The sequence below is a fragment of the Lepidochelys kempii genome, chromosome 10, assembly GCF_965140265.1.
Source record: "Lepidochelys kempii isolate rLepKem1 chromosome 10, rLepKem1.hap2, whole genome shotgun sequence".
In the NCBI taxonomy this organism is placed as follows: Eukaryota; Metazoa; Chordata; order Testudines; family Cheloniidae; genus Lepidochelys; species Lepidochelys kempii.
The window spans coordinates 28670108-28690107 of record NC_133265.1 but is presented as its reverse complement, the minus strand read 5'-3'; the positions used below and the strand labels follow the sequence as shown (position 1 = coordinate 28690107).

The 20000-nt window shown below is 38.8% G+C and overlaps 1 protein-coding gene across 13 annotated transcripts in view; it reads left to right on the top strand.

Annotated features, from left to right (window-relative positions):
- The window catches only part of RBFOX1 (RNA binding fox-1 homolog 1), a 2436731-nt gene that overhangs the window by 1136065 nt on the left and 1280666 nt on the right, over nt 1-20000 (top strand). For all 13 annotated transcript variants that reach the window (XM_073362506.1, XM_073362502.1, XM_073362531.1 and 10 more), the window contains one exon: nt 14118-14180. In XM_073362506.1, coding sequence (XP_073218607.1) covers nt 14118-14180 — 63 coding nt within the window. The remainder of the gene's footprint in view (nt 1-14117; nt 14181-20000) is intronic.

Sequence of the window (20000 nt, the reverse complement as noted above, 5' to 3'; positions counted from 1 at the left end):
CCAGAAGAGTTCTGTGCCCCTACTGAATGGGAGGGTCATGCCCCTGCTTGCCCCCCATTGCACATGCCTCTGAAGGAATGCAAAACATTGAATATTTTTAATTGGTTATTTAAGTAGGACTTTTCCAAATGACACTCTCTAAGAATGACCTAATTCAAATCTGATTGGGCCAAGCTGTATGTTTCCAAGGTAGGACTTGCACCTGATTTCTCCAAAGACATTGGGAGGTGGCACTGCAAGGCTGAGTAAGTGAAGTTCCCAAACTGAAATAATCAATGGTAAGGCTGAGAGGCCTTTCCTTTCAGGTCAACAAGCCATCTGATGAAAGACTAACATTCCAAAATCTCCAAGACCTTTGCCTTCAGGAATGGAAGTCATGATGTCCTCACCCTGCACCCCCAAAAAGTCCATTAGTGAGAGCACTGTCCCAGTCGGCCATTTGGCTCCCTGATTGCAGTTCCAGCACCTACCGTATGAAAGTCCAGAAGACTGAGAGAGCTGAGGAGTTTGTGAACCCGCTCTCAGCTTCAGTATATTATCTTTTCCTTTTTTTTTTTTTTTTAAAGGATTTGAAAGTGTGACAGTGTTCATACATATGTGGAAACTCACCAGTAAAGCCCAGACAAAAACGTATCATAAAAACAAAGTTCCCCAGATTTAAACAACCCTTGCTATCATCTCATAAATTTACTCTATACAGCATGTTTTGTGTCTAAAAATCCTGAGAGATCTGAGGTTATCCTTTGTAAATTCTGATAAATTATAGTTGTCAAACGTCTGCTTATCAAGAGAGCTCCAGACCTGTTTGCCAGCTTCTTTAGTGAATGTCTTCCTTTAAATCTACTTCAATTTCTAGTTCTACTCCCAACCTCCCTTTAAGGTTGTGCTATCTGCCTTATGTCTTCACTGCAAAAAAGGTGTGTTTTTACATTCAGATAAGTAACTTGATGTACCTCTCTTGGTGTAAAAGCTTAGTGAAGGGATGGCACGGATCATTTTTAGCTTGTAACTAGTAGCTAGTAACTTGTAGCTAGTTAAAATTATCCCTTTACCGCCATATGGGGTTTATGACAACTAGCTATGTCTCTCCCGTTGGCTGTCTCGATGTAAAAAATAAGCCCCAAACAATTTTTTCCATTGAATATATAGCAGTAATTTCCCGTTATGTAAAATGAGGATTATAGGGTGGGGTTTTCAGAATAACTCAATGTTAATATAAGTCTTTTCCTGTTGAAGTCAGTGGTAGAACTCCAATACTTTTCAGTGGCAGCAGAGTTGGGCCAACATAATGTCCACATCACAGTAAGGGAAATCGTTATCATTTGTGAAAAACTTGGTGATTCTCATAGCAACGGCAGCAGGCAGATTGATAGTGTTATAGTGGTGGGAACAGTCGAGTGCTTCCATTCTAACATCCCATTTTCTGACACCTGTTGTCTTTCTGCCCAGCTGCCTTTGCCCCGCCCCAATTGAGAGTGTACAAAAAGACAAGAGACGTCAGTACATGCATATATGGGAAAACTTTTCAAGGCTATATTTTGAGTTGAAACTGTTGCCCCTTGTTTTCTTTCCTTATACCTGTAATATAAAATTATGTTGTTCACAGATTGCTTTAGAAAAGTGAGCCTTAGAAAAAGACCATCTTCATTGCCAAACAGGGCAATATCTTTCTTTAGTTATTCAGGATATAACAGACAAAAAATGTAGCAGAGCTGTGTAAATGCCACAATTTCCAGATGAGCTTCCACATGTGAGCCAAACTATGCTGGATAAAACAGAAGGTTAATGTGGCAAGAAGAAGATGAAGCAAATGCAAAATGGACAAAGATCACGTGGGAACGGGAAGCTGGAACTTTGTGATGGAAAGAAAAAAATACATAATCCGGAACTATCAAAGGATAATGGTATTTGCCATTGTTGGTGACAGAGTACTGGAATAGCTGGGCCACTGATCTCATCCAGTACAGCAGTTCTTATGATCCTATATTGTGTGTCAAAGTTTTTATGCCTTTTTGATAGACTTGGGTGTGATGGCTGACGTGGTAGATATATACCATAAACTGACTTTTTTTAAAAAAAATGGGCCACATTCTCTGCTGGCATAACTCTCCATTGCTTACATTTGCAACCAATTGAGTTATGCCAGCAGAGCATTTGCCCTCTGACAATAAGGTGCACCTATTCTCTGTGTATGTAATATCCCAATTAGCAAAGTAATCTTGTGCTATTCATTTTCTGACTGCTATTGTTTCCCTCTATAGATGGACCAGTATTGCTGGAGGAGAGGAAAGGAATCCAGATTCCCTTTGTAACTGAAAAGAGTTTAAAATGAGCCCTGCATTGGAAGTTTGTATGCTGGGCTTGTCACATGGTTGATGCTGTGTTATTATTTAGCTTTTGCCTTGGAGTATTTGGCCTGCAGTTTCAGTTTCAATATTGTTTGAATCTTAAGTGTCAGGTTCAAATGAACTGGTGAGAGATTTGCATCAACCAGCAGATTCCTGTTCCAGCCCGAAAAGCCTTTGAGCTCACTCTTTATTGATAAGAGGTCTTATTTCACAAGTGTCAATTACTGGTGTGAAGCTACTGATGCTGTGAGTTATGGTGAAGGTGCTATTACCCACAGTTTGTCTAGTTCGTTATATGCTGAGGGAGCGTTACGGGTGGAGAAAAAAATGTCTGGACCTGGTTGTTCAGGAGTGCACAGGAAACCTCTGAAAACAATGAAAATTTGTACATTTTGGGCATGGGCATAGTTAGGGCTACTAAGAATTAGAATTAGAAAGTCATTTTAGCGCTTGAACTGCCCATTGAGACCGCATGATTTTTTCCTATTAACTGACGCAGTCCTGGGCAAATGTTATTTATGAGCCGTTTTATGGCTATAGGCTTGTGGAAAGTTTGACATTTGCTTTTGTGTTTTACGATAATTATTTTAATAGAAAATGAGAATATAAAATGTAATGTTGTTTCCTCATGTATGCATTAGAACAGCCTTCTTCTCCCTACTTTTTTATTGTGGGGCTCCTGTTTCATTAAAAAAATATATAATTAGCTTCATATAATGGAGTTCTCACCGTGTTCTAAACAACATATGTATCCACATAGGTATTTAATCCATATTCCTCTCCTCCACATGTTGTGATTGGGGTTTGAGTATATTGATAAGTGAAATAACCAAATATTTCTCCTCAAGTTTGGCTGTTCCTAAAGTTTCCCTGCAAGACCTCATTTGTCCCAGCCCCTAGTTTCCTTCTGCCTCAAAGAGAGCTTCTAATCTCCCTTATATTGTGGTTGGAGTTAACAAAAAGCACCTATCATAGTGACTGGGCAGTAATAACCCTGCGTCTTCACACAATATTCAAGCACATGATACCAGAATCATTCAACAGAGTAACTCTACATCCCTGTGGGCAAAGTATTGAAGTCTTCCTCTTAACTGAAACAAATGCCAATATTATCTGTACTCTCAAGATTTTCTTGCCTTAAGAACAACGCCAGGTATAACAACAGGTAGGTCCTTCTTTGTGGCAAATTTGATTTTTACTGGACGAGGATCTAATCCTTACTACTTTTGCAGTTTGCCAACAGCTAATCTCTGGTGATTCATTATATATTTTATCAGTTCTCCAAATTAGAGCATATGCAATTCTGTTAGAAATATGTCTTGTTTATAATTACAAACAATAAAAATGTTTTGGTTCAGAAACGATTCTTTCCTCATCCCCCATCTAGTGCTGTGAGGTGATGCCAGTTTAGAAAAAAACTCAGAATGTGGTTTTATGGACTCGATTTATGTATCTATTGTTGCAGTGCAATATAGGAGGTAAATGACTTGTACACTTTAAGTTAAAAAATATAGTGCAGTGTTGCCACGTAAAATCTTCAGAGTTTTACATTTTCACTAATTGCCAATGCTTTGGCTTTGTTGTGTACTGTAGACAGAGAATATGGTGTTAATAAACAATACTGACGAAGAGTAACTGTAAAGATTTTAATGGCACCCCCAGTAGAAACATTACTATTTTACATGAAAAATTTTATTAAAGTCAAGTTGAAAGTTCATGTCAGTGACTTGAGTCCATGGTAACTTGTATGAAAAAGAAAAATACAGGGTTAAGGTAGCAGTTTACAAACAAGGCATCACTGATGCCAGCTTACCATCCTCCATTTATTGCATGTAAAGCACTGAAAATTTGTACAATGGAAAATTGGTTTTATTTCTTGTTTCATGCATAATGCCTAATTCTGAGTGTGAAGATTTGTCACCACACTGCCTCTCAATGTTTTCATATAAGTGCTGTAATGAATGGTCTGGTAAGTGTGTGGTTTATATATGGATACCTGCTAGCTTTGTCTAAAGACACTTTAGAAAAATGGCAGACTCAGGGAATAGCTGGTTCCAATCCTGTGAGACAATGAGCACCTTGCAGGATCAGGCCCTTAATGAAGAGCAGGGAATGACTGACTGCCTTGAGTATGTTTTCAAATCAGAAATTTGTAAGACTCTTGCATGTGTTCTGTGTGTGACTGTAAAGAAAGCTGTTATGTAGCCCAGTCATGATATGCTTATGATTAAAGCATTCTAGTTTCTGTAGTCCCTATTAAAATGAAACTCTTTGTTACAGATGGATCAAGAAGGGTGCTTCTTTAATTTTACTACATAATATCTAGCTCTAATTTTACCAGAGAGATTAGCTGCTTTGAAGTGAGTATTTAGGAAGTACCTAAAGTAGGGTGACCATATTTCCCAAAGGGAAAATGGGACACCATGTTGGGCTGGCCTGAGCCACCCTCCCTGTGCGGGAGGGCAGGCACGGCTTAGGCGAGCAGCGACACGCATACTAGATAGGGTGACCATATTTCCTCGTGGCTCGGCCTCACATCGCTACTCACTCGAGCCCTACCTCCCTTCCCTGCATGGGGCTTTCATTACTGCTTGCCCCTTCCCTCGCACATTCCTCTGCACCCCACTTTTTTTGACAAAATTGGGCATTTGTCCTGTTTGCTCAAGACAACTAATCAAGTTGCGAAGAGCAAATGGGACAAATGATCACTTTTGCCAAAAAAGTCAGGACAACCGGGACAAGGCTTAAAAAAGGGACTGTCCTGGCCAAAACGGGATGTATGGTCATTGTAACCTAAAGGTTTGGTGGGACAATAAGAGACGCTCTCATTGCTGGCATTGCAGTGTTGGAGAGCAGCTCCACACTGTGCTGTTTGCCTCCTTTACTGCTTCGGTATTGACTCCCATGCAGGGGTAGTTATCAAGAGCCTCAGAAACACTGGGTTTTATTGAGCAAAATACTTAAACTAGCAGTTGGTGGTTGTATGTTTCCTGTAATTAAAACAATAATAATCCTCCTGAAAGAGGTAGCTGATTTTAGGTGGGGATGAAGGTATTCACCATCATGATCACAGTCATACTTCGTGACCCAGACCTTGTCCCGATGTCTCTCCAGAGAACATTAGTGTCAGCAAGATTCTTGGGGCATGTCTACACTGCAGATGGAGGTGTGATTGCAGCACATGTAAAGATACCAAGCTAGGTTTATGTCAGCTACCACAAGTATCAGTGGCAGTGATACAGCAGAAGGCTGGGAGTTAGTAGCATTCCCAATCTTTGGGCAGCTTCAGACACCTTCCATAAACAAAACAACCAACTGATTAACCAACCAACCAAACAAAAACCAGACAGATGTAACCTTTTTTCCCCCAAATGTGACATTTCCTCCTAAAACTACATTCTTCAGACGAAAGTAATGTTCAGTTCAGGACAAGTGATTGATGAGAAGTATGATGTAACAACAGTGGTCACCATTAAAAAGGAAGAATTTTCCAACAGTTATGGGCACACAGTGGTATCTGCGCTACTACAATATTACCCATACTTTAATAGATCTTTGGTAACTTGGGCAAGTGCTGACTTTTTGAATACTTCTGCTGAAAGCTTGCAAGCATTGGGTACTTTATTCATTGACGTGTGTTTGTGTGTGTGCACAAGCACATTATTACTGTGGTAAATATACATTTTTGCTGTTAGTGATGGATAATTATAGTTATAACTCGAGTTTTTTTCAAAATTCCTTAACCCAAATTTGGAGTATAGTGCTGACATTTGAGCTCCTTAAGGCAAGATTGAGTTTCAGCCATGTAGAGGATATGTCTTGGGGCGAGAGGGTGAGGGGTGTATGCAATTTTTAAAAAGCTTTTTAGGTTTAAAAAATAGTTAAATCTTTCTCTTCTGAGAAACAGTAAGTAATTTGTACAAAATGGACTAAACTTCAGTTCCAGAGCTCAAGGTAACTTAATCCTTTGTATAGAAGCTTTGCTTTGTGTGCACTTGTATAGAACTTATAATGATAATTATATCCATTGTGATCTAATGCTAAACATTCTTGCACATGAAGATAACTGTAACAAACCTTTGCTAGTAGTTTTAGTATTTCCCTGTTATTACATTTTTAAAAAGATGAGGCCAGTGTGAATTCCCACTCTGCTACTAAACCTTTTTTAGGTTGAAATGAATACTGATAAGGAGATTATCTTTCTGAAGAAAATGCGTCAACATTTTATACTGCAGTTCTCTGCATCTCTAACAATCGAATACCATTTTTATTCTTAAGCTTCTTTTCCATCAGGTAATAAGGTATTTTGATTATTAACATTTTTAAATTTTAAAAAGTGAGAGCTAGAGATCTGTCAGTAGTACAGTATAATATGCTGTGGTTAAATAGAAGAGGCTGTTGGCTCTAAAATTTTATTTCTTATGGAGCAAGTGTTGAATTATGAAGCAGAAAAATAAAATGTTCTTGGCAGTATAAATAAAACAGTAATCAAAGGAAGTATATCAGAGGGTTTTTTTTATTTCCTTCTCACAGTCCAGTTTATGCCTTTGTGTATTGTTGGGACATTAATCTTGATAATAGAAATGGAAAGCTGCATTTCATTGAAAAATGGATTTGAAGTAAAACTCTGATAAATGAACAAAACCACACACTATATCTAAACCACATACTATCTCAAACTTTTTGATTGTTTTGTAATATTTTTCAGTTTGTTAATTGTGCATGTATAGTAATATCATATGCTAACATGTGAGTGATTAAAAAAAATAAGTTGTGATCCTGCAAATATGTAAGCAGTTGCATAAATTTACTCTTGTGAGTAGTCCCATATGAATTCAGTGGGGATTTTAAGGAGAGTAAAATTACTCACATGCTTAAATATGTCCAACATTGTAGAATCGGGACCGTAATCTCATTCCTCATGTCTGCAGGATGCTTTGGGATGTTGTGAGGGTGATATTCTTGGCTCAAGGAGGATGTGGAAGATGAAGTGATTTTGTTAGTACACATATGGATCAAGAAGTATATTTAGAGGATTTCAGAGTCTAATTCTGCCCTTCTGACTGAAGGATAGTACTGCACTGCAGGACTCTTTATGGGAAGAAATGGGATCCTTTTGTTGAAAGGCTATACTGTATACAAAATAATGCTTTTCACTAGGGCTGTCGCTTAATCAGTTAACTCACGTGATTAACTAAAAAATATTAATTGTGATTAAAAAAATTAATCATGATTAATTGCACTGTTAATAGAATGCCAATTGAAATTTATTAAATATTTTGGATGTTTTTTCTATATTTTCAAATATATTTATTTCAGTTACAACATAGAATATAAAGTGTACAGTGCTCACTTTATATTTTACTTTTATTACAAATAGTTGCACTTTAAAAATGATAAAAGAAATAGTATTTTCAATTCACCTCATACAAGTACTGTAGTGCATTCTTTTTATCATGAAAGTGCAACTTACAAATGTAGATTTTTTGTTACATAACTGCACTCAAAAACAGAACAATGTAAAACTTTAGAGCTTACAAATCCACTCAGTCCTACTTCTTGTTCAGCCAATTGCTAAGACAAACAATTTCCTTTACATTTATGGGAGATAATGCTGCCCGCTTCTTATTTACAACGTCACCTGAAAGTGAGAACAGGCGTTCACATGGCCCTTTTGTAGCCGGCATTGCAAGGTATTTATATGCCTGATATTCTAAACATTTGCATGCCCCTTCATGCTTCGGCCACCATTCCAGAGGACATGCTTCCATGCTGATGATGCTCATTAAAAAATAATGTGTTAATGAAATGTGTGGCCTTGGGAGGAGAACTGTCTGTCTCCTGCTCTGTTTTATTCGCATTGTACCATATATTTCATGTTATAGCAATCTCAGATGATGACCCAGCACATGTTATTTGTTTTGAGAACACTTTCACTCTAGATTTGACAAAATGCAAGGAAGGTACCAGTGTGAGATTTATAAAGATAGCTACAGCACTTGACCCAACATTTAAGAATCTGAAGTGCTTTCCAAATTCTGAGAGGGATGACGTTTGGAACATGCTTTCAGAAGTCTTAAAAGAGCAACACTCCGATGCGCAAACTACGAACCCAAACCACGAAGAAAGAAAATCAACTGTCTGCTGGTGGCATCTGACCCAAATGATGAAAATGAATATGTGGCTGTCCATACTGATTTGGATCATTATCGAGCAGAACCCATCATCAGCATGGAGACATGTCCTGTTGAATGGTGATTGAAGTGTGAAGGGACATATGAATCTTTAGCGTATCTGGCACGTAAATATTTTGTGACGCCAGCTATAACTGTGCCATGCAAATGACTGTTCTGACTTTCAGGTGACATTGTAAATAAGAAGTGGGCAGCATTATCTCCTGCAAATGAGAACACACTTGTTTGTTCGAGCAATTGGCTGAACAAGAAGTAGGACTGTGTGGACTTGTAGGCTGTACAGTTTTACATTGTTTTGTTTTTGAATACAAGTTATTTTTGTACGTAATTCTACATTTGTAAGTTCAACATTCATGATAAAGAGGTTGCATTACAATACTTGAAAATTGAAAAACACCATTTCTTTTATCTTTTTTATAGTGCAAACATTTGTAACCAAAAATAAAGTGAGCACGATACACTTTGTATGCTGTGTGCTAATTGAAATCAATATATTTGAAAATGTAGGAAACATCCAATAAATAAATAAATGGTATTCTATTTTTCTTTAACAGCATGATTAATCGTGATTAATTTTTTTAATCACTTGACAACCCTACTTTTCACCCTTATTCTTGTGATCCGAGGACACTACAAAGCTGGAGGTTTTTATCCCCATTATACAGATGGGAAATTGCAGCTCAGAGATCTTTAGGTTTTTATCAGTTGCTCATCACTATGATATCTAAAAGCTGCACAAAATTATGGCGCACAAGCACAGAGAAAATAAAGGTATGTTTTTCTCTCAGAATTTGTCAGGGTCAGGAGGACAATTTAAATATAAGTGCTTTGCCTAAGGTCATACAGCAAGTCAGCAGCAGAATCAAGAAAATTCTAAGGGCCATGACTGCCAGTCCCATTGTCTAACCACCGGTCAATTCTGCCTTACCCATAAATATGAGCCTCCTGATCAGAAGATTCTAACATGATGAGCAAACCTATTGGGAGAAGACTAAAACTAGAGCTTAATCTTACAAGTAAGAGCTATGAGCAAGAGCACCTTTTTTCAGTTTCAGATGCATTTAGAGAAGGTCTTGCTTAGATGCCTGGGTCTTTCTTGGACCCTATTCTCCCTTTACTATTGGAGCCCCTATTATTCCTCCACATCCAGCTCATTTACTTCCTGTTTGTTCCCAGGTCCTCTAATCCATCATCACAGCCACTGCTTTTGGAGATAAGTGGTGGTGCTGACAGGTGTAGCAGCAATTCTGCTGGGACTCACTGATGGACTTTACAAATTGAATGTTTCAGTTAATACCTGCATGAAAGAAAAACCATAAGCCCAGAACTCAGTATGCACTGGGCCCCATTTCACATTTGAAACAAAAGCTTACTTTTCCCAACTGAATGTGCAATCCTTCAAGCTTCACAGAAAATTGCTTCTGAAAGATATTAACCCTCTACATTCTTGGCTGCTCTACTGCCCTTTCCCTTTTACAGAAGGGTTCTTTTTTTTAAAAAAAAAATACTTCCTATATGTTTGGTTTCTGCTTTCCTCAGTTCTCCTGAGTCCAATTTTATTCACTGATTCATTCTTTCCTAGATTTTTCTGCTTTTGAGAATTGCCCTGTAATGGGGAGAGGGGATTGGAGGGTTGGTTGGCCTAGTGGGTGGAGCACCTGGCTTCCTTCCCCTGCTTTTATGGTTGAGGAGCTTCGGTCTTTAAGGTGACAGGGTGGAGAGGGAGAGCCCTCCCACTACACTAGGTCCCAGCCCAGGGCCCTGGGTAAGTCACCCCTGAGTATGGAACCTCCCAGTAGGGAGTCAATGTTCGCTGCCCTGGGCTACTTCCTACTATTGCCCCTTTAGTTTGGGTCATGGCCCCTATGGTTCAAGTTCCTGTGGTGGCTTGTCTCTTAATAGTGCCCCCTCATGGACCCTGGGTGGTAACTTGCTGCACTCCCAGGTTACTCTGGGTGGGGCAGCCCTAAGTCTGGTCTCCATGCTTCAGTCACCCGGGTTGATACTTTAAATTTATGGTATAATTTTAATGATGAAAAAATGTATCTTAGAATTTTGACTCAATGTTTCATTCTATATCTGCTAACTATAATAAAATGCACCAGTGCACTCTGTAAGCATCCAGTTATCTGCACTGTGTTCGAACAGAATTTTTCATGTTCCTGTTGCACTTATTTCCTTTGCCCTGATGTTCTAAGGATTTCCTTTTAGTACATATGAACATCTCCTTTTGACAGACAATGAAAATTAAAAGATATGGGTAGGCACAGGAAACTGGAACCCAAATATGCCCCCTGGGTTTTCATTTACAGTTAGGAGCTACAGACACAATTACTGCTGACAGAAATTCAGAGGCCAGTGGCAGAGTGCATGTGGCAGTAGACTCATGCCAGGCAGTAATTGGGAAGATTATTTTTAATCAGAGCATATCCTACAGCCCAAACATTAGAAATTGCTTGTAAGGCTGACAGGAAATTAAACTGAGACCAAACAAAAAGCCTCAAAATAGGAGTAATATTGTTAGGAGTATAATGATGGGAAAGCTCACTGCTTGCTGTGTTTGGCTGCTCTCTGAAGGGTATGACTTTTAACTTACAGCAACAGACAACATTGTCTAATTGCATTTTAGAAGTGAACTAAAATTAAAACCAGACTCAATCGTTTATATCTGCGCTTAGGAGAAGATGCAAAGCACCAGATGTGTGAGCCCATGTTAGTATTTGTGCTTCTCGTATTCGTGTTTGTATTCATTTCTATGTTTACTCTGGCCTTTTTATAGTTCCTAAGGGAACCACTTAAGTTGCCAAAATAATGCAAGGTCATGAAATTTCAAGGTGCTGGTGATTATGTACCAAGCTGTAAATGACCTAGACGGACTCTTGCTGCAGTACAATCTGTGCTTGTGTGGAATGCCTAAGGCAACTGCCCCAAGGGAGTTGAGGCCAGGGCAGCCTCAGTAGTATGTCCTTACCTCTTGACATCCTCAGAAATTCACCACAGCCCAGAAGTTGCCCCATTGCAAAAATGCTTTAAAACTTGTCTATTTGACCAAACGTTTCTTTACGCGCTGGCTGGTTTCTTCTATCATCTAGTAGTTTATGCTGAATGTCCTCCCTGCTTTCCCTTTTAAGGTGTTACGGCTGGGGGCTATGAGGAGAAGTTGCAGATTATGAATTTCTTATACATGGGAATTGGTTGGGGGTGGGTTGCCACTATTTAAGCCATGTACAGTGCTCCCAGATACTGCAATGCTGGGTCCAATCCAGTTTCCCATAATTATAATGCTTGTGTTCCTGAATGGTGGGAATTGCAAATCAAGACATTCTGCTTATTGTTTTGTCCCCTGATATGGTTCCTGATGCAATGAAAAATAAAACACAAAACCAAATGCCAGTATATTTTGAGTTTCCTCAAATACTGCTCTTTTCATCTTCATAGAAGTTCCTAATAAGTTTGGGGGTGTGGTTTGATATATCCCTACAGACAAATAACGTGACCTGGCTTCATGATACATGCTGATTAATTTTTTGTGCAAAGACTCGCAGCCAGATGCTGCTAGAAAATAGATTTGTTCACAAAATAAAAGCATGCTCCTTGATGTAATTCATGCTACTAAACAGAGCAATTATGTGACTAAGAGGTGGTTTACTTGTGGTTACATACTATACTGAATAATTGAATGGTAAATAAAGCATAGTTTACAAAGTATACATTTATATCTTTGTTCATTTGAGATCTTGAAATGCACAATGTAATTATATATGATAGGTTATTCATGCAATATTACCAAAGCACCTGGATAATTTTCTGTGGTAGCCTTGAAAAATTGCATGAGGTGGTCACTAGCTAGATTGTATTATGCAGATCAGCTATGCTTGTTGTTTCAAAATAGTATGCAATTTCCATGTCACCGTGGATGAAGAGCTGTCCTTGCAGACTCTTTGGGTGCTTCTCTCTGCATTGTGACCAACTCCATGGCCAGGGAGAACTTCAGTTTTGAGCAGCATAATTAGTAGAGATCAATGGAAACACTGCCTCCTCCATGTGGCTCTTATACTTTCCTACAAGTATGCCATGTCTCTTCCATGTCCTCTTGGAAAACAAGACTGAGGATCTTTTATGGTGTACTGGCTTTAGATCAGCAAACTTTTGAGGAATTCTCTGTTTCCCTACGGTGTGGGTAGCATATGGTGAGGTATGTTTAGCTACGATCAGTATAATGTAACTATTTTAACACGGGTGTGTGGTTACAAGAGTGTTAAGAGGAAGAACATAGGATGGAAGGATACCCCTAGACAAGGATTACAGAATTCTCATCTTAAAAACAAACAAACAAAAACAGGGAAACTCTGTCTGAAAGGAATAATGTTTATGGGAAGCTATGCACTGCATTCACTTATGGTATTTTGAATGGTTTGGGGAATGAACAATCTTTACATTTGATTTCACATACAAAGTATGTGTGTGATATATAGATTTGCTATAGATTCAAAATGCATATAGTGCTTGTGTTTATAAGAATACTAATTTTAGAGAGCACATAATACAGATTGCATATGGAAATGAAAACTATATATAGGGACGCACTTTTGTCATGAAAAGCATGGCTGAGCATGTTATAACTGCTGGAATACAATGAATGATTCAGTAAAATATTAACTGCCACCACATTCCCATCAATAAAAAGGTGGCATGGGGTAGACTGTCACCCTATTTTAATGTATAGCTATGTATAAGCAAAGAACGCTTCAGTTGTCCTCTGATCCAGAGCTTTGTTCTTCTCTTTATTTATATTCATTTTTCTTTCACAAAAATTCTTGAGTTGTACAACTGAAAAAGTATAGAAAAAGTTAATTGTCATTTTAAAATGTTTACATGAAGAAAATATATATATGTTATAAAATTACACCAGGAAATTGAACTATCACAATGTTTGAGTTATAGCTATGTGATTATGTACAGTAACCACACAGAGTAGATAAAATCGTAAAGCTAACTTAGAATGCAGGCTTTAAATAAGTTTCAAAGCATGTCTGCCATTCCCCCCGCTCCCCCTAACCCAAATCCCTTTTATAATCACAATAAAACACTTGTCAGGCATTGTTAGGTCGTAATCATAGTTCTGTCTTGTGCTTTGCAGTACACTAAAGGAAGCAGTTACAGCACAACAGTGCACACACTGCCTTTCCTTATTGCTCACATGAAAAAGTACCAAAGTTCAAATGATGTGTTATTGATTTTGTTCTTTTATTGTGAATTTTAAAATTGTTTTAAGATTATACAGCCTTTTTGCATATACGACTTCATTATCAAATAGCAGAGAGAAATAAATAAATGTAATATAAAATGTACTTTGTGCATTAAATTATACTCTCCTCCCTCCCTCATTTTCCTGGAAAATAAATATACTCTCTTAAAATATTTTTGGATCAAAGAAACCATTTTGTGGTTGTGCAGTCCTTAAGATTATTGAGCTATTTTGAAAGACAATGTAAAAAAGGGGAGAGGGTTAAAAAAACACACAAAATCTCAAACTAATTTCTTCTTCCCAATAAATATATTTTGTTTCTCTTAGGAAATCACACAGAAGCCCTATGCAAGTGGTGCCTTCAGTTTTCATGAGCGAAGCCTTCTTTCTGTAAGTACCACTGTTTGTTTTGTTTTTCTCCCTGTACTTATATTGTTTAGGCCCTAGAGCAGGATTGAGATTTCAGGTCTGCAATCATAAAGAATCAGAAAAGGCTTTGGTCTTCACATTTTGTTCTAGCTAATAGTGCATCTTGAGACATGCAGAACAGAAGTACAAGGCATAGAGTAGAGTGCAATCCATAACAAATAGTGGAATCATGTGCAACTGACTTATTTAATCAATTATTTTTCCCGTGCCTGGCCACAGGTTAAAACAATATATATTCTCTCTTTTATTTTCATTTCACACATTAAGGTTATGTCACTGTGTCTTATTTTTTCTACCTTTGGATGATACTTCAAAAGCATAAAGAAATGCTTTTGTGTATACATTATTCAGTTCAGCCACTTTTTCCCCTTAAGACATCTAGGACCAATTCCTTTTTACTTTTGTTGTACAGGTGTTCATATAATGCAAATATGAGGAATTAAGCCCCCCTGGCTTTTAGGGCATATATAAAAGTGTTCTGGTGTTCATTATTTTTTACTTTTTCCTGACCTAAAAATTAACTGTAATAATTCGGCACAAGCATGGTGATTCTCTCTTCTAAATCATTGATTATTTTAATGTTTAGGATTCTTTTTTTCACTTGAAATATCTTGTTTTATCTTGAACATAGATGCTAACTGTGCTTAGTGAACCATGTCTGCTGAGGATTTGTTTTACGAGAAAGGAATTTATTATACCTCACTAGTAAATAATAAATACTAATATGTAATAGAAAAAGTAATTTTAGGAAATGAGTCAAGGTAGATCTTTTGATTTCTTTTATAATGTGATATCTCTTTTCTTTTTTGCAATTATTTTAGTGCATCATCTCCTACTTAAAAAATAATCCCACAACTTGGTGTCTTCGTCATGTGTAATGAATGTTAAATGTTATTAAGATGCTGCAGAAGCAGCTCCATATTGAAGGCTGCAAGAGCCACTGTCTGGAAGAAAGGCAGGAGGCAACGGATGTGATTTTATTAGGTTGCATAATGCAGGTCACTGTGTCCTCAGGCATTTCCAGCAGCAGGGCTCCTGTCAGACATCTCCCTTCCCACCCTGGTCCCAGTCAGCCCGTTGCTGGGACCCTGCTGCGTTGCCCTCCCCTTGTATAAGGGGCACTGAAAAGGAGTGGGGTGTTGGCTCCCTATTGTTAGAAGTCCTGTGCCCCCCTGCCCCCAGCTTCCCTAAGGGATGTTTACCTCTGAATCCTCTTCCAGTCTTTCTTGTCTAATCACTGTATTCTTTCCATAATGAATATCTCTGTTGGATAGACATCTGCCACAATTTTTAGTTACTAAATTGTGACATGTTAACCTAATCTGTCTGCCCACCTCACTGTGGGGGAGGCAAAAAAACCTACCCCACCTTGATTAGTCTGGTGGTGAGGGAAAAATCCCTTGCCAGCTCCCAAGGAAAAAAAGTGGCTAGCATAATGCTCACAGTGGATCATGAAGAAACTTGGTTCTATTTTGATTCCCTGTGTGGAGAACTGGGTATTGCTAGCGCAATCCTAGTGAGAGAGGACTTTTCCAGAACTGCCTATGGTATAAGTACCACGTGCCTCCCGTCACCTGGAAGATCAGTGCCTTCCCCATCTCCCCAGGTCCAGCTGCTTCCAGTTCCACCTTGCTCTCTCCAGGTAAACCCTATCCTTCCTTCCTCCCTCCTCTTCTTCTCCAATTGCAGAGTAAGCCCTTATGGCGGGGAAGAAGCCCTTTTCTTCCAGACCGCTGGTCAAGGATACACTGCATATGGTTCTGGGGAACACATTCTAAATTGAGCTGAATTAACAGAAAACAAGTAAGCAGTTTTGCCCTCAATTGGTGTGTGTAGTTCCCCTTAAGTAAAGAGGAGTTACACTTGTGCACTGAAAGGAGAACAGACCAAATTCTTCTTTAGGTTTCAGATATATCAGTATTGGTAGCTGAGTGGCTCTACTAAATTTTATGTCATTCAGGGGATTAGGCATACAGCCCTTTTTAGTAATAAAAGGCATTTCATTCCTAATTCCCTTGTGCACCACATGGAAAATCTTCCCCATAATGTCTTTGAAGTCGTATTTCAATATTTCAGGAAACCTGAATGACTTAGTGGATGAAGCAACGGCTGCTCATCTTGAGGCCAGGTTTGAATCAATTTAGTTGTTCTAAATGTGCTTGTTGCTTTTAGCTTTTTGTCTGTCATGAACAGTTGTTTCTATCACACAACAGTCCAACAGCTCTGAGCTGGATTTGACACTATTGACAGTTTCTGCTAGAAAAATTCTCGTACAAATGCAAGAAGGAGGCTGAAGTTTCTAACCTATGGGAGACAGTGGTCCCAGAGATAATTAGCGGAATGTTGTGAGGAAGCTGACATTAATTTGTCCATGGATATAATATGTCAATATTTACAAATGCAGTTTTAGAAAAAAATACTAATCCCCCTTCAACGTGCTAACAGAGATTTATAGTGTACAACAATAAAGAATAAAGAAAACTCAGTTGGAATTTTGGGAATGTTTAATGAAGCCAGATCTCTGTGATCAGAATGGTATTATTTTCCCTTGTGAGCATAATCTCACCAGCACAATGAATATCAATCAATTACTTGGGCTAAGGGGTCTTTTTTTTTTTTATTGAGCTGAGACCAAAGTCCAGCATGTTGCCTGGTAACAGACTATGTAGATGAGTTGGCTCCTAAATACACCATATGGCTGGGCGTTATGCCCTATTCACCCGTGACATGGTATACACATGTAGTACATTACTGATTATAAAATGGTTTGTCCTGTTCCATTATTTAGAATAGGATCTTAAACTATCAATACGAATGAAGCTCAGAGTTACTCACAAGAATAGAGTTGTCTGTAATGACATTAATTTTTGCTTGAAGGATCAAAAGAATGGGCATAATGCTACCAGTAGAGCTTGTGTTGCATATTTTTGAAGCAATTTATTCATTTTAACTTAATATTTTCTATGGGTAGTTATTATGAAGTATTTTTGTCTACTTCAATTTTACAGACAAATATAAATTACAGAGTTCAAATGTAGTAAAATCCCTGTTTTTAAGTCCTAATTCTGCAATGCAGTCACACAGCAGATTAATGTAGGTGATAACATATGGTAATATCTAGCTTCTGGGACTTCTGTTAGTATTACAATAGTACCTAGAGTTTCCAGAAAAAACATGGATCCCATTGAACATGGTGCTACCAAGGATGGTAAGAGACAGTTCCAAAGAGATGACAAACTAGACAGACAAAGGAAGTACTATTATCTCTATTTTACAAAAGAGGAAACTAAAGCATAGACAAATTTATAGTGACTTGCCCAAGGTCACAGAGGAAGTCTGTAGCTGGGCTGGATATAGAGTTGCAGTCCAGTGCTTTAACTCCAAGAACATCCTTTCTCTTCTCTTTGTCTTAAGCTGAAATTCGCTCAAGTGTTGGAAGTCCACAAAAGTTCCTCCACATCAATTTAAGATCCCCATTAACACTTTCTAGGGAACTCAGGGACAGTTAAGACATGCCGGGATGTTTATATGCTCAATATGCACAAGCAGCTGAGGGCTCTATTGACTGGATCCTCATAGGTCACTCATTAGAGAAGGTGAGTTGTGCAATGTACAATGACTGTAATCCTTCATGTAAATGAAGGGGAAGAGCAATTACTACTCTCACAACTCTCAATGTGGGAATATCAATAGGCAGGGAGGGATTATATGCTGCTGCTACTGCATCATCTTGATTTCAGGTTGGAAGGGTAAAATTTTGCCCCTATACCCTTCACTCACCTAAAGCCAATTATTCTTATGCAAGTGACATAAACTTAAGAAAGAAATTTCAACAAAGGCTCTGTGGAACAAATCTCTGTTATCATTCCAGTAAATACTATAGAAACTAGGGGGATGAGGGAGTCTGTCTAGTTACTTTTCTAGGTTTTTACAGCATTGAAACACAACACTAAAATTATATTCCCTGTCTATAAAATGATTAGAGATGTTTTCAAAGAGATAAGACCAATGTGCTTCCCTTTATCAGGTTTTCTGCATCTCCAGAATGCATTGTGCTGTGGTACATGGTTTTGCCAACCATATTGCAGTAAATGGCTTTATTGGTGTGTTATCAAATTTACAGTACTTTGTGTAGACATTTTTTATGTACTAGAGAGCACGTATCCCTGCATGTGCATTTCTGATCCCCACTATATTAAGGTATATAATATAAAATCCATCAAAATGTGTCGGAGCAGTTTCCCAAAGGAAGCACTTGTGCACTGGATCCTGTGCTGGATCTCATTGTCAATTTTTGCATTTTGAGAAAGCTGGCTCCTGAGGTAGCAGAAGTGCTCAACTGTTTTGGTGTCCTTCCGTAGGTCCTTCTGTGACCTACAGAAGGACACCAAGATCCAGGTCTATAAGACAATTGTTATTCTGACACTCCTTTATGGATGCAAAACCTGGGTGACCTAGAGACAGCACCTCAAGATTCTGGAGAGGTACCACCAATGATGCCTACGGAATATCCTTAGCACCAAGTGCGAAGATCACCACTCTAATGCCAACATCCTTGGTGAAGCCAGTGTCACCAGCATTGAAGCAATGATGCTCACACACCAACTCTGCTGGGCTGGATATTGCAGATGCCAGACTCTCACCTCCCAAAACAAGCCTTTTACTCTCGGCTAACCCATGATCAGAGATCCCGTGGTGGTCAGAGGAAACACTACAAAGTCACACTGAAAGCATATTTCAAGATAACTGATGTGGACATCACAACCTGGGAGGAGCAAGCCACCAACCGATGTCAGTAGCACCACATCCTCCATCAGGCTGTGGCCAGCTTCGAGGAGAAGCGTATTGCCTTCAAAGCTGGAAAGAGAGAGAGAAAGGACGAACTTTCTCCCAGCAGGCAGCTGATCCGCCAGGAACTGTCTGTACCTACTGGGGGCAGATCTCTGGTTCCAGGATCAGACTCCTAAGTCATCTCAGGACCCATATGTAAATCTGTTGTAGAGCTCATCCTCAAATTGATGGTCTATCATTGAACTAAAAGCAAAGTAAGTTGATTCAGTTCATTTGCCTCCTGAGTGCTCCTTGTAGCTGGAGGTCATGCTACAGGCAACCTTCCTCAGTTCTCCCCTCAAGGAGCTTCTTAAACTCCACACATCCCCTTTTCCCCCCGATTCATAACAGGCTTTCTTGAGATCTGGGTTTATTTGGATAAAATAAATGCAAGAGTAAAATTTAAATTTCCAAAACAAAATCCATTTGTTTTACCTTCTTGTTGGGTCACTCCCAGACCTTTACTGCCTGTAGCCTCAGTTCCATATACCAAGAGTCTCTGCTGTAGTCTCTGATCACCCTTCTCCCAGGCTTTGCTGCCTGGGACCTTTTGTGCTTCAGGAAGCCACTCACAGGCCATACCTGGCTGGAGTCTCTGTCCCAAGAGTCTTGGCTGGAGCCTGCTCATTCCTAGTAGTTTCTTATCTCTCTGAGCATCCCCTGTTACTGTAGCCACCCGTTGCCCTTTATAGAGAATAATGTGATTGAGCCTACATGTGCCTAATTGATTTAGAAACCTAAATCTCATTTTCAAAAAGGATTAAGGCATTTGGGAGTCTAAAGCCCATTGACAGTCAATGGAATTTAGATGTCTAAGTGTCTAAATCCCTTTAGAAATGAGTTAAGCTTCTAAATCAGTTAGGCATTGCAATGCTGAGCGCTTAAGTCTAATTTCTAGAGGTTAGCCTAGGCATGTATTAATCTAAGTCCCACTGAGTTTCAGTGAGATCT